General features: G+C 38.4%; 1 protein-coding gene across 1 annotated transcript in view; it reads left to right on the forward strand.

Annotated features, from left to right (window-relative positions):
* Positions 1 to 15,736, forward strand: part of DOCK1 (dedicator of cytokinesis 1) — a 332,981-nt gene that overhangs the window by 58,614 nt on the left and 258,631 nt on the right. Inside the window, exons 3-9 of the mRNA XM_085299124.1 lie at positions 2,574 to 2,614; positions 4,527 to 4,582; positions 5,891 to 5,987; positions 9,870 to 10,018; positions 12,944 to 13,079; positions 14,839 to 14,996; positions 15,570 to 15,651. Of these exons, the coding sequence (XP_085155250.1) occupies positions 2,574 to 2,614; positions 4,527 to 4,582; positions 5,891 to 5,987; positions 9,870 to 10,018; positions 12,944 to 13,079; positions 14,839 to 14,996; positions 15,570 to 15,651 (719 nt within the window). The remainder of the gene's footprint in view (positions 1 to 2,573; positions 2,615 to 4,526; positions 4,583 to 5,890; positions 5,988 to 9,869; positions 10,019 to 12,943; positions 13,080 to 14,838; positions 14,997 to 15,569; positions 15,652 to 15,736) is intronic.

Consider the following 15,736-nt stretch of genomic DNA (forward strand, 5'->3'; position numbering starts at 1 on the left):
TTGTGTGAAACTATGTATCTTGTTAATAGATAGGAGAATCTACAATACTGTGCTGTATACTTTCGTTAAGTGTTAGATGTTAAGTATTTGCCCTGCTTGCCCTTGAGGTTTGTTTTTAAGTGTTTTTAATTTTTTTTTTATTGACTTCCAGAAGCCCCAAATTATGGCTTCAAAATCAAGAACTGAAGTTAGGGAGTGCCACAATTTCAGTTGATACGTGCCTTTGGATACCTTTTCTAATGTCATTAACTCACGCATACACACGCATCCCTCCCCTACCTGCTACCCCTTGCTTCATTTGGTGTGGTGAGTTAGATACCAGTAGCTTAAAACAGCACTTACCTCATCCTTTTTTTTTTCTTTTTGCCTGGAATCTGATAACAAACCAAATTTATTTTCATTTGAAGAAAAATAGTAATTTGTGCCTTAACGTAAATAATTCACATTTGTGAGAGACTTAGTCATCTTTGCATCACTTAGCTGTGCATAGAAGAGAACTATCCTTATGTAACAGAAAACTAAGAAATGGATTAAAGTCTTTATGTTTTGGGTAGTCAGTTGGAGATTATTTCTTTCCCTCCTCATATGTTTAAATTACATAGCCCTTAAAAGTGTTGAAGGCATGACTCAGTGCTTCAGTGGAATCAGTGAGAGTTTAGCTCCTTGAAAACTGGACTCCCTGTTGTATGGTTATGGGCTTGATGTCCAGAAAGAGGAACATCTAGGTGGCAGCTTATGAAGCCTAAGTAGGGTTGTGAGGCAGTGCGAAGTCAAGGAACCAAAGTACCTGCCCCTGTGCTGTGGGGAGGAGGCTGAAAAATCCTGCACGCTTGAGACCTTAATACGCAGGCCTAGTCCCAGAGTGCAGACGAGGGGATCCTGCAGCCTCGAGCTCCCCTCCTACCCAGAGGCTTGCTCGTTAGAGTGGGGCTGTGCGTTTTTCGTTGTTGTGTGCTGTTGGTGGTCCCCCCTCCCCAGCCCGCTCCGTTTTGATCCCACCTTGCTCTCCCACATGCCCTGATCTCTGAGAGGGGCGACAACACGCGTGCATCGTGCTTAATTATACTAAAGCCTCGCTCGCATGTGAGCGCCGTAGCTAGTTACAGCAGTCTGGGCGTAGGTCTGTGCTGAACCCAGATAAAATTGTGCTGTCCTCTAAGAGCTGTGGAGCACTGCCCTGTTCACCCAGGGATTCTCCGAAGAGCTGGGTGGGAAGGAGTGAGCCACGATGCAGACAAACTGCAGTACAAAATACAAAATGCAAGCTTGCAAGCAAGTCAGCACCAAATTGGGGGCCGTACGCACAAGAGATCCCTTCTGATTTGTCTGGCACAATATACTCCATGAGATGGAATTACATTGGTAGAAATTCTCTTTGGTTTTTGGCTACGCAGTCACGGGGCAGTGGGATGGCCTGAGAAGCGCTGACAGCTGTAGCGGTGATGGCTTGCAGGTGTGTGGCGGCCTGGGGGCACAGTAAAGGAGACGACGTCCCTGGTTTCCAGGCGCGGCCGGCTGCCCTCGCGCGTGGGGAGCGCTCTGCTGCGCGAGACTAACCGTGCGGCGGCAGCCTGCTGCGGGGCAGGGGTGCGCAGCGCTGTTTGCGTGCTTGCTGCCTCGGCTTCAGGCCTCCTTGCGTGGAGACCTCCAGAGAAGCAGTTAACGCTGAATGATGAAACCAAAGCCCTCCAAACCTATGCGTTTTGCCATTCGCGTGAGAGCGTGCCATAGCAAATACTGTGCCTTGTGATGCTGTTTGACCCCCTGAGCTAGAGAACGTTTTTGAAGTGTTTGTCTTTCTGGGTCTATATTTTAACTAACAGTAGATGATTCTTTTCTCTTTGGTGTTTTACAGAGCTAGTCCTTACAACGATGCTCTGGGGCGATATCTAAATAACTTGAGATGCATGTAACCCTTCCTCCCCACAATACTTACCTATTGGTAGGCGCAGATTTCCCCACCACCCCACTCCGATTATTTTCCTGAAAAGGTTCAGGCACTTCCATGCAGGCTAATACACGTTCATGTTCTTGATACCACGTTGGGCCCCTTCGTCGGGGGTTTGGCCTGCTTTTGGATTTTGGTGTGTGAATACGGTTGTAGATCCCAAAGTGTTTGTGTTTGCTGTTGAGATGACAAATGGCTGGTCTGTATTTGAGAACTTGCATTTATTGAACTTAATAGGCTTTTAAATCAAACTAGTCACACAGTACATATTTCTAAACTTAATGCTCTTGAGTTGATTTTGTGTATGTTGGTAAATTACTAATTAAAGTGAAATTGACCTTACTTGAGAATGACAATTAAACGTGTAATGTGAAATGCCATCTCTAGCTCATCATTATGTCGTGTTCTCCATCAGTCTGTACATCATCACTCTGGTTTTATAGCTTTTAAAGAACACTGTTTAAGCGAGGCTATTAGTTCTGGGGAGAATTGAAATTCAGTTCTATGTTTTGTGAGGGGGGAAGTGTGGTTGGAAACAAAGTTAAGGTGGTTTTGAGCTGAGAAGGAACAGCTGTTACTTGTCATTAATGAACCTTCTAATGCTTTTACCCTTTCTTCCTGCTAGGTTGGTATAGAGGTTATACACTAAGAAAAAAATCCAAAAAGGTAAGTTGTCCTGCTGTAGCAGGACAGAGTTTTCATTTTTCTCTTGGACAAAGATATATTATGTCATTGGGTGTGTTATGTGTTTATTACAACTGAGAGCAGAAATGTGTTGCGTTATTACATGGTAACAACTTACCACACCTCCACTGATCTCCAGTGACTGCTGCGTGCAGTCTGATCCTGGAGTAAATGAACTTTTCAAGTTAACTGAAACAGCTTTCAACGAAGCCTAAAAACTGCCTTGGACATCTAGTATTTTTGCAGTGTAAGTGAATGTATATAATGTACAGTCAATATGGAATGGCTGATGTGCATTTACTGATCAGCTCATTTACTGCAGTAACTTGTTTAGTGCACCAGAGCCTTTACTTCAATAAAAAGTTAAGTTAGAACTTTTACAGAACTTTACATTTTAGTTGATCTATTTAAAGGCTGATGGCTTGCTTCATGTTCTGTTAAATAATGCATTACTCATAAAAAGCAATTGCCTCTTGGAAAGTGATAAGGAGATCATTGTGATTTTCAGCCATTCTCTATGAGAGATGGAGTAATCTTCTGCAGTGTAATTTTTGCCTTGTTGTTAGGCTTTAAGCATGCATGAAGGGCTGCTGTTTATAGAAGCGCTTTTTTTGGGGGGGGAACTAAACAGCAGAAATATTGCTTCTAATATTGCATTTTAGTTTTTAGAGTTTCATAGTAGTAGTAATTAACCAGAATTAAAAGATTGACTATTTCTCGTTATTTTGTCATTTCGAAATGAAAAACTAGCATGTTTGCATGCAGAATTGGATTTTGAGTTATTTTTGCAAGTCTAAAAGTAAAGAAAGAGCAAATTTTCTGAGTAATCCTGCCTGTTTCATAACAAGACCTATTTTGTGTTTTTTTTCTATTGTATTTTTTGAGATATGCCTATTTATTTATTTATTTATTTATTTTTTAAGGAAATATTTCATGAATATGCCTTATTCAGCCTAATCAGCAATGACACATTTCTCTTGGCTTAAATTAATTCCAGGTGTTGCTGCATTTGCTTGACTGCAGCTAAATGTAGTCAGACTTGCTTGCTTTTTTTTCTCCTCAGACTACAAGGAAAATTATACTGTGGTATAGTACCTATTTGCAACTCTTAAAATGCGAAATTTTTGTAAAATAGCAGTATTTTGAAAATATTTCTAGAGTCTTGAGATAGAGCATATTTTTTCAGAAAAGTAGTATTGGTCTTCTGAAATACTGTTGATCAAAGAACCACCGGTAGGTCGGTGACATAAGACAGTATATAACCAAGTCTATATGCTGTAGGTTGAAATGAAGGATGACTGTGTTCTGCATGTGTATGCATTTGTGTTTGTTTCACAGCAGCTGAGTCAGGCAGCCCAGTATCATGTATTGTTCTTGCATAGTGTCTCCTCTAACTCGAAGCCTGTAAATGTTGGGAAGACACTAGGAGAGAGAAGAAGCATCTTCTAGTGGGAGAAGAAAGCTTGGTTAGACATGAGAAAAAAACAGGCAGTAGGACCTGCAATTGAGGAGAAATGTCACTTTGGAAATAACTTGTATCAAGTGACTTGTTAATTCATATTTTCAAAGGCAATTGAATATTTTAGTTTAAATCTATATATAAACATCCAGGGACCTGGGGAAACCAAGGCAAACTGTGCTTTGACTGAGGGAGGAAACACTCCTTTGCAAAACCTTTACTCATGTTGCAAAATCTTCTTGAAAGGACATACAAAGCAAAACTTAAATGTTGCAATTTAAAAAGAAAAAAGGTTCTAACCTAATGGTTAAGAGGATGTGAATGGCTCTATGCAGACCAGGCAATGTGTTTTGGCAGGTTGTTAGGTAATAGATAATGTTATGTGCATCTGGTTACTTAAAATAATTTTTTGCTCTTTCTCCTTCCCTCTCAAAGGGCATATTTCCTGCATCTTATATACATCTTAAGGAAGCAATAGTTGAAGGAAAAGGGTGAGTTTCGTTTGAAAATCATGAAAATTCATTTTCTTATTTGTGTTGATGCAGCTTCAGTGCATTCATCAGATGGGCTCATATTTGCTTCCAGTTAGTAAAGGAGTCGATGACCGCAGTTTTTTAACTCTTAGCTGAACTCAAGCTCAAAAGTGCTAATATTAGAAGTATATTTGGCTTCTTGGGCAGTACAGTCCTTAACTATATCAGCATGTATTTGAGCTGCAGCATGACCTTTTCTGTATTAATTTTAAAGCTTTTGATGAGTTAGTAAGTTACCAGGATGTTTTTGTAACTTTTTATACTCACATGAATAATAATAGGTTAACTCCCCCCTTGCCTCCCAGCTGGAATTCCATGTTGGAATTCTATCTTTCAGCAAAGAATTGTTTTTGTAATTCTCCTGCTCCTTTGCCTCGGGTATGTGACTGTAGTTCAGGCTGGTTTTTGTCATTTAACAGCTGATAAAGTTCAGGTCTTACATAAATACCAACCGCATTGCTGGGCATGCCTGTAAAAGTTCATAAAACTGATATAAAAGATTACTTAAAAAGAAAACCCCAAAATGGAAAAACAGCAAAGAAATGGATTGAAATTAATAAATGATTAGCCAGGTATGAAATGGAGTGAAACAGCATTAAAATATTTTTATTTCTTTGTGCCTGATTTATTTTTATAAGCTGCTAAATATGTAAATGATAAAATACTAATCATATGATTACTGCATAATGACATCTTTCTTGTTGATTACAAGACTGCCTTTAAGTACTCTACTTCTGAAATATTAAAAGATCTAACTGTTGTTTTAAAATTATGTGTGATCCAAGTGTGAGACAAGTCATACAGAAACTTAATGACTTTTATGCTTGGAAAAAAAAATATATATATACATATATAATAAGTATTTTTAAGACTAATAGTTTGAAGAACAACTGTAATTCACTATCATAACATTGTACATGCTGCATATCTGGCTTTCGTTTTTATTACTTCCTGTAAAATTAGTATCTTGGTAACAAATGGTATGGTGAGATGTATCCTTACCTTGTGAATGTGGGAACAAGGAAAATGGCTTGAGCTCAGTAGCATCATCTCAGCCCACTGAGGTATCCTTTAAGGCGTGTGAAACTGGTATGTCTTAGCTCATCTGTTTGTTGTGAGGTATTTGCTGTGATGCTTTAAATTTATTGTAAGTTATGCTATTTTGAATCATATTATTCAATTGATTTTGGAAATGAGCAGTTGCTTCTTTGAATTAAGTAATTTTGGGTAAGAGGGCAAAGTCCTTCTTAACTTCTTTCTTCTTAGACAACATGAAACAGTTATACCCAACGAGCTCCCGCTGATTCAGGAAGTTACCACAACGCTACGGGAATGGTCCATCATCTGGCGGCAGTTATACGTTGTAAGTATTCACTCAGAAAACTGTTCACGGTCTTAGGTGGTTTGTGCCAATGGTGATGTTCTGAAAATTAAGATAGGAGGTATGAAGAAACTGTTAATGACTTTCCCTTTCTACTGCTTCTGAAGGCTATTTCAAAACTAATGTTGTAAACATGTAAACATTCAGCATCTTCTGTGTCATGGCACATCTCAGTTGCTGCTTTTGGATGTTTTCTCAAGTGCTGTGCATTTCTTAGGCAGAATCAGGTTTCTGCAGAGTGATACTTTGATCTAGCAGTAGCTTGTTGTGTAGTTATGAATGGCTTGACTGAAAATACATTTTCACGGGGTACTGCAGCTTGCAGATTATCCAGAATACATTGGCTTTTAAAGGTATTTTAGATTTTTCTAAAGTCTGTGGATGAATATGTTAATTGAAGAAAAGTCAGTTTTGAGGACAGTTCTCAAGCATATCACTCTACATGATGAGAAACTCAAATTTCCAATGTCAGACTTGGGAGTTGAAACCTCATTCTTTGAAAATGCGTTGGTATAGATCTGTACCTGGCAGTATACTTGTACTTAAAGTTGATTGTTTTAAACTTATCTTGACCCTACTTAAACTTACTGCCAATTATTTTCATATGCTTAAGTAGGTATGCGTTAATGTCTCTGTCTGATATCTACAAAAGTTTGTAAAATTCAAAGCTGTGATTCTACATATGCTTGTCTTAAATAAGAATATAATCCTAGACTTTTATAGTAATAAACATTTGCATTAATGTAACAATAGAAAAATGGGGTGATAGGAAAATAAAATAGTCATGAAAGCACACAGATCAAGGCATTCGTAAGTATAGTTTAAATATTGTTTAAATGTATACCTAAAATGTGCTTCATATGTAACTAATACTATTGGATGCAAGGTACCCTAGATCAGACTTCTTATGCTTTTATTGTGCTCTTACACAATGAGAGAAAACAATTTCACATTAATATTATTTTGGTAGAATAGGGATTTTGCATTAAACCCCAAAACTCTTAGGCATGTCTGAAATCTTGCTTCTACCCTAAAAGTAGTTATGTAACGTAGAATGAATGTTTTACAAAAGTATGTGGCTGAGAATGTGGAAGAGGAGGCTATTGCTCTCAACATAAGGGGAAAAAACTAGAAATGGCAAGGAAATGAGAATTTACTGTTTGTGTGTGTGCGTGTAAGATATTTAAAGGTGGATAGAAATGAAAATTTGAGCAGCTGACACAGTATCCATTGCAGGTTCTTGTTGCCTTACGTGGCTTTGCATTGCATCTGTGAAAATACAGGAAAGATTACTAAAAACATAGTATGTTGGAAATAACGTAGTGTTGAAGTAGATGAAGGATAATACATTATATGAGGAGAGACAGAAGGAGATTGAGAGTTTTAATGTGGCATGATACCAGAGAGTTGATGCATTGATGAGCAAGGAAGAAATAAATGGGGGCAGAAATGCACTGGGAGGAGCAGAATCTGCAGGACGCAAAATATAGAAGAACTGGAACTGGGTAAGCAAAGAGAGCCGGAGTAAACGTTTTTGAGAAACAACCCTGATATTTTCTTCAGTAATTCTTGCTTGGAGTGTAGGACAGTGGAAAGCTAGAGCTGGGTAGGTTCAGTTGTTTGGTAAACAGTGTACTGACCGAATTGGCAAACTTTATCTGCATTTACCCTTGGTTTTGCTGCTCTGTGTTACTGAGAACAGTGAGAATTGCAGTTTGACCCTAATATCATTCTTGGGATTACTCTGAGTATGAAATCTGACATTTCTTAATGTCAGAGAAATACCACTTACACAGCTGCACAGAACTTGGTTGCTATGCACATATGATAAGAAAGAAGGGGTAATAAAAGACATTATTGGAAGTTTCCGTACCCAAATTTGTGTGTATTCTTGTAGCGGTAGCTTTTTATGAAATTATAAAATTCTCCTAATACAGGAATCATTTGTTCTAACCATTAACATACACGATACAAATGAGATGCTGCATTTGCTTCTGTAAAGAAACATAAACAGCTAAACAGTGCTGCTGTGCTGTGTTAATAACTTTGAATTCGAGAACAGATAATATGTGGTGCTACCAGCAGCCTCGGTTTGGAGAAGGAAAGTGTTCCAGTTCGTGTCATGTTAATATGAGAAGGTAGATCAGGTGGTGAGTTTGTATCTCAGGGATATCTGTACAGATTAGCTGTGTGTAGTCCATTGCCAGAAGGAGATTTGCTGCACTAGGATTGCCTTTTCAAGGGGGATTTGGTTGACTGGAGGTAACAGGCTTCAAATCCATTTGCAGACGTTAGAAATTATCTAAAGCCATGAGTTGCCCATGCTTGCATATCAGAAATCATTAAGCTTCCACGTTTATCCCAGTGTTCAGTCCATAATTTGTTTGAATAATAAACGAGTATCCAGCTTTGACTTGCAGATAGTAAAATAAGTGTCATGTTCTTCATCTTACTAGTTCATAATTGCCTGCAGCACAGAAAATGGTGAACCTCTTTCTTGAATTTCTGTCCTTCGTTTTCAGCCATAGGTGCCTCTTGTGGCTTTCTCTGCTACATTAAAGAGCTTTTATTAACTGATATTTTCTCTCCATGAAGGTTCTCACACACTGTAATCAAGTCAGCTTTTTGATAACCTGAAGAGACTGAAGTCTCTAAGTTTCACAGTTTGATTTTCTTTTTTTCTCTTGCCGTTGTGTTCTAAAACTGCACCTTGTGCAGTTTTTTGTTGTCTTTATACATAGCAAAGAATTGTAAATTTATTTTAATTATTTAGTTTTTCCAGTTGGTTTTGGTCAAATAAGGCCTGGATGTAGTCTGAATGGAAGATTACTGGGCATAGCCTGAATAATTCATTGATGTAGGATGCTTAGGAAGGTATTCTCTTTTCTACTGCATTGAACTGATGGCTTAGCTGGAATTTGAGAGGTGTGAAGGCAGGAGAGTGTTGCTAGGTGAGATCAAAGCCCTCTGAACCTCAGTTTCTTCTTTGTCTCTAGGTATCTTGCACACGCACACACATGCACGACATCTCCTGTTCTGTAACTTCAGTTGTGGACAGTGTTGTTCGTGGGCTGCACTAAAGCTGGGTCCACTGTTCAAGCCGATGTGTCTAATCCTGTTGCGTGGTTAAGGAGTTTGTTTTACACTGTATGTTTAAAAAGCAAAAAAACAACCCACTACTGGAAAAGAGGCTTCTTCTGTTCTGCGTACAGAGCTCTGTCTTCCTGTGCCCTAGCTTAGCTGTAGGTTGCTAAAGAAAGTTTTTTGTATGCTGCTGTGTGCTACTTCAGACTGATACTTCCAGGCCTTATAAGCGATTAAGGTATTTGACTTTCTGTGAGGTTTTGTGCTTTCCTATTTCCTCTCTCCCTTCTGCGAGTGTCATTACCTGTGGGCTTCTAAGATACTGAGGAATTTTAAAATACTGTTCTGAAGTTTTAACTAGAAAAAAGATTCTCAAGTAGGTATGATGCACATGGGATACTGCAGAACTTAAGCCTCTTCTATTACTTCACCATTTTTCATCCTGTTCAACTCAGTACAGTGGATTCTTGGATAAGATTACTATGTAAACCAAAAAAAATGTATTTTACCTTGAACACTTGCTCTAAATAGATTATGATCGAAGTTTTAAGGTAACATAAATATAAGCATTTACATTTATTTACTTACCTGAAAGATAGTATAGGATTCTTTTTATTGGGTGTTCTGTACTAGGGAAAATTGGACTCTTATTTGAGAGCTAACTGTAGATTTTCACTCTTTTAAACTCATGCTTTATAATTTTAATATACCATATCTACTTAAAAGATATTCAATAGACTTTAAAACTAATTCTACCTATTTTTCTTCCCTTCCAAACAGCAAGATAATAGAGAAATGTTTCGTAGTGTACGGCACATGATCTATGACCTTATTGAATGGCGATCTCAAATACTCTCTGGAACTTTACCACAAGATGAGCTCAAGGAACTGAAAAAGAAAGTGACTGCCAAAATTGATTACGGAAACAGGTTTGTGAACAATATATTACAAGTGTTTTCAGTTTAAAAACAAATCAGCTTTATATTACATATTAGCTATCAAGTACCTCTTACAGGATTCTTTTGCTCCTATATTTATGCAGATGTAATAGTAATATAGTAAGTCTTTTAGTGGATAAAGAGGGAAATTGAATGTAGCGTCTTTTAAACGGAGTAAAATCAGAATATAGAAAGTACAATTGATGTGTTACAGTCACTTGTTTGACTTTATCAAATTGATACTGGAATAAAGCTGTGATTTTTAAGGTCAGTTGAAAAGTGTAAGTATTGCCTTCATTCAAGATGTAATTTAGACTGTGCTTGCTTCTGTAGCATATAACTGTTGTTGCTTTCTCAAGACCACCAGCTGCGTTTGCCCTGAAGTTACTTGTGCTGTAATGTGATGTTGAAGGATTTGGCTTGGAAACAGAGTTTAAATCGCTGTTTCTCTGCTTATGTCGTATGCAGCTTGTACCAGAAGATTACCAGACAGACTTAATAAAAGGAAGTGTCTATTTAACAGGTGACAGTGGAAATTGTGAAATCTTTGGGTTTTTTTTTTCAAAAAAAACCCCAATAATATAGGTTGCATACATCAGATATGTTAGTAAATTAAATGTGTTAACTCTTCGTTGTGGAATAACTTCCAAACAGGCATCTGAATTAAAGCAAAATTACTTTTAAAAATACGTGTTGTATGTTATAAGTTGTCTACATGGTTATGATTTTCCCTTTAAATTGAAAGTAAGGAATCACACCATTCTCTCCAAGAAATCAGGAAATCGTTTGAAATGGTGTTTGGGATACTGAAAGAGACCACTGTAGTACTATGCACCTGGGGACTGAAATTATTCAGAAAACTAACCTTTAAAATCTCTTGTGATGTAAATTCATCAGATTTGAGCTATTTGTGCTTTATTTCTTAAGAACTGCCCAGCTTGCAATATTTCTGTTCATGTATTTTATCTGCAAAAGCCGTAATTAAAAAAGAAAAACAAACAAAAATGAGTAATTCCATTCAGTAAGTAATTTAGCATTTATAATCCAAGATATGGACTGTTGTACCCTGGCAGACAATTAACCAGATGTTATTGATATTATTTGTTTGGCTACTATATTTTGCCATCTGGCTAAGGAGTTGGTTAAAGTTACTCTGAATAACCTCCAGATGCTCAGTGTTCAAATACAATAGAACATCTTGTGCTGCGTTTTATATTCATAATGTTCTGATGGACTAATTAAGTGATCAGAATGTTCTCTGTAGGGTATGGGAGAGAATTGAATTTGAACTTCTGAGTAAATATTCACAACTAAAAAGATAACACATCTTTTTAATGTAGTCATGTATTCACGCTCGTCTAAAATGGACACAAGTAATGATTTCAGTATCTGGACAGAAAAAAATCATTATGCATTTCAGAAATATTTTCTCATCCAACTAGAATCCAACTTTTCCTGTTTTGTGAAATACTGGTTTGTAAATACGATTTTCTTACAAATGAAGATGACAACTTCATTGCATATTCTTGAAATATTTGAAGTGGAAGCAGTGTTATTTTTACTTCTAATGTGTGTCTGAAATTGGGTCAAATAAGTTTGTTACGAAAACATATTTCTTGTTCAATTGCAATGAAACTGCAAACAAACTGGGACATTTAAGAAGTTGTGCATAGTAGGCTGAGTGATTAGTCATTTTCTGAGTATCTTTTCGTCTGGTCCGGCTGCACGTCTTCTGCAGAAGGACTCTGCTTTTGTTCATCCAGGCCATACAGGGTTTGGTCCGGTTGTGGAGTGGAGCTTAGGAGGTGTTTCTTAATGGACTGCTGCAGTGCTGTGGGATGTGTTTGAGTGATGCTTGTCCACCGTTGAATTAATGCACTGCAACTGAAGAGTTTTCTATCCTGACCCTACTCAAGGCTTTGTCTCAAACCTCTGGTAGGGAGTGGCAAGGAGTGATCCTCTACATACATAAATGTCTTCATCTGCTAAAGCTTGTGTTATCCTTTTCAAGCGATTGAAAGTCTGTCTGAAGGGGATTTACTCTCAGATGAACTGTGAGCCTCTGTGGTGTATTAAATACTACAAGTCTGAGTTAAGCTCAATGATAAAACATTTCAAAAACTAAGTTTCAAGAGCATCATCATAGAGGTGACTACAGAATTAAAAGATGATAACTTTTGGGATGACGTGTATTGAAAGGGATTTAGACATCAGCCATAGATAAGTTAGATAGAGAAAAATCCAGATCAACCTAAGCTTGAACCTTTTATCCACTGCCAGTCCAGTATTAAAGGGAAAAATGTGGAAGATCGGCCTTAATTATATTCTTGGATTTGATTATGAGCGGGCTTGATTATGGTGGAAAGCCTCCTTTCTGTGGAAGTAATGGATGTTAACACTATACTGACAAAAATCTCACTTCTGCCTTAAGAGAAATATCTTGTGTGTTCTTGTGCTTTGTGGATTTTTGGGAAAACATGAATATGCATGTTCAGGACGAGACTATGAAATGGGATGCAGAAATTTGCTGAACAAACATCTGTAGTCACACCACATGCAAATTGGTCAAACTGTCAAATGAATCTGAGGAGAAGACATTCCTTGAAAGTTTAGTTGTTTAAGAAATTGCTTCCCCAGCTGTTCTGCTATTTAAGTTAGGCTTTCTGTTTTTCCTCTGAAACAGATGAGGAATATTCATTTGCGTCAGTTCTGTGTGTGTTGTGGGAAAACACGATTTCAGTCAGGAATGGGTATGTCATGGGTTGATAGCATGTTAGATTGTTTTATAATTTATCAAATAACTTTTTCTAGCCTATGTCAACTGTGCATGAATTTCACATTAAACGCTTGGCATTTTTTTCCCCAGCATTTGCTTGAGCGATGTTAATTCACAAGCATATTTATGTTTTTGTATAGAATTCTTGATTTAGACCTGGTTGTTAGAGATGAAGATGGCAATATTCTGGACCCAGAGCAGACCAGTACAATTAGCCTTTTCAGAGCACATGAAATAGCTTCCAAGCAAGTTGAAGAGAGACTGCTGGAGGAAAAAGTAAGATACACCTTGTCTTGAGCTGTTTGTTTACCTTTTTCTCCCTTTAAAGGATCACGTGTTAGAATTCACAGTTGTGATGCAATCGGTCGGCTACGTTTGTATGTTAATACGAGAGGTGTAGAGGCTACTGCGTACGTAGCACATCTGTATCTTAGGTTGTCATGAGGGGGGTATTTTTGAGAATCGAGTAGAATGCTGTGCTTACTCAGTTTTTGTGATTTTTCAGTATGCCAGTCCTGAAGATTTGTTTGTTGAATTGTAGGGAGCAGATTTGAAGATTTTTGTGAGGCTTAAGTGGTCAACTTATTTGCAATTCAGATTTTATTTTTTAAAAGAGAAAGGATTTATGTTGCAAAGAATGCTCCCAGTGTCAGGAACACAGTATTTCTGAGGAGTTGCTTTTGAGTGCCTTAGTGCAACTGAATGAGTTACTGTATTCTGCTGAGTTGTAGTGGGCCATATACGGGCTCACAGCCTGTAAAAAAGCTTGATGTAGAAATGCACTAGTTCAAATCCCATTCAGTCTCTACTTACATTTTAAACTAGTACATTTTTCCATTCAGAGTGTTTTTTTCCCCCCCATGTCCCTGCCTCAAACAGTTTCAGCAGTCATACCCTACTTTCCTTTTGTTTCCCTAAAAATGATCTCTCTTCTTTTCTTAGTTTCCTGTCAATATAAAAAGTACAGTAGACAGAGTATAGATCCAGTGTGTCCTGTCTCTTCCTCTCCAGCACCACCTGTAGTATTTTAAGAGTAGCTCTGTAGAGCTTTTTGTGCATCAGCTGATGTGCATGGACCTAGACAACCTGCTGGTGTCTAAGCTTCAGGTTTTTGCTGCTGAGTACTCTTGACCGCAAGGGAATTCAGGCTGTTTCTGTGGAGTTTCCGTGAGGACAGAGGAGCTTTTGCAAATCTGTGCATTTCTTAGAGTGATGGCAAGGACATAAGGACAGAGGGAGACACTCAAGCTCATTGCTCCGGGCAAGGACCGAAGGTGGAAACTAGGAGAAGGGTGGCTGGGCGCAATGCGTTTTGGAGAGTGTTGATAGGAATCTTCTGGGAGCGGAGCACCAGGCAGGGTGGCTGGGAGGCTTCGAGGTGCTGCTGTGCAAGGGCTGCCCTTGGGAGGGGAGGCTGAGAGCAGCAGTGTGTGTTGCTACTGCGAGCATGTGATCCCCTGAGGAGAGAGATGTGGACTGAGCTCAGTGGCTCCATGCAGCTCGGGAGCTCTTGGCACCTAGTCTCTGCTCTGGACAGCATCTTGGTTTATTGTTCTTCTCCATCTCCCCTTTTCTCTTTGTCCCATGTGTGTTCCTCCCTTAAATCTAGATAAAATAGTTCATGGAAGGTTTAGGTAAGGGATGAGGTGTGATAACCTGTAGAAATTACAGCACTAGCACTATCTTCTCTCCCCTCTTTATTGGTGCTCTGTGCCTGCCATAAAAACAGCAGATGCAGCAGAGAATAAGCTTCATTTTTTATCAGGTATTTCTGAGGCTCTGTGGTTTGCTCCGTTTGTTTACTGGTGTTTTGATAAGTGAACAAATCTCTGCTGATGGTATGGGACTTCATGATAGGATTTATGACAGACTACTTTTTCTAAATCTAATATAAGCGATGATGACGGGAGCAGACACTCAACAGACAACACCTGCTTTTTCATCTGGCTGGAAGCTTTTAGAAATAATGTTTTACGATGGTGGGAGATTTGTTAGACCAAGTTGAATTTAAGTTTCCTCTGTTCTTGAATTACAGTCTCAAAAACAGAATATTGATATCAACAGACAAGCCAAGTTTGCTGCCACTCCTTCATTTGCTTTATTTGTAAATTTGAAAAATGTAGTTTGCAAAATAGGAGAAGATGCTGAAGTCCTTATGTCTCTCTATGATCCACTGGAATCAAAATTTATCAGGTTAGTGTCATCTATCTCCGGCACTGAGTGTACTCCCTAATCCGTGCTACTCAGCTTTAGTAGTAAGATAGTTTTGCAAGATGACAGGGGCTTAAGGTCAGATTTCTTTTGAAATGTGCAGGACAAGGTTATTTGGGAAGCTACAGTACAGCAGCTCTTCACTGTCTTGCTCAGCACAGCATCAGGCAGGTTCCTCCACCTGGGGTACCTCTGAGTCACACTGTTCCTTTTTGCAGTGTATCTTTAGTTCCATAAGTGCAGAGCTTAAATGAGACAGGAACACACCTGCAAGGCTTTGTGCACTTCCTCACCACAGCCTTGACAGTAATGAGTTAGATTTCTAGATTCTCTCCTTCCTTAAAGAAACTCCTGTGCTTTGTTGCTGGAGAGCTGCTTCCTTTTATAAAGGATATGCACAAAGTAAAATAGCAGCTGTCTAATAAGTAAATATTCATTTGTTTGGGATAGAAATTGGGTTTAAAGTAGTCTTCTGTAAATCCCGAGGCTGATTTTAGATGCTTATGTTAAAGGAAGCTGTTTAAACAAAAAGTTCTCAAAACATTATTCTTTCAGTGAAAACTACTTGGTGCGGTGGTCAAGCTCTGGACTCCCCAAAGATATAGACAGATTGCATAACCTTCGAGCAGTGTTCACTGTAAGTGTGTGGAGTCGGTTGAGTTTATAGAGTTTAAAGAACTTGTAGCTTGTGAATAATTGAAGAATTTAATGATTTGTACTTA

The sequence above is a fragment of the Rhea americana genome, unplaced genomic scaffold (assembly GCF_003343005.1).
Source record: "Rhea americana isolate MKP2758 unplaced genomic scaffold, rheAme1 scaffold_145, whole genome shotgun sequence".
In the NCBI taxonomy this organism is placed as follows: domain Eukaryota; kingdom Metazoa; phylum Chordata; class Aves; order Rheiformes; family Rheidae; genus Rhea; species Rhea americana.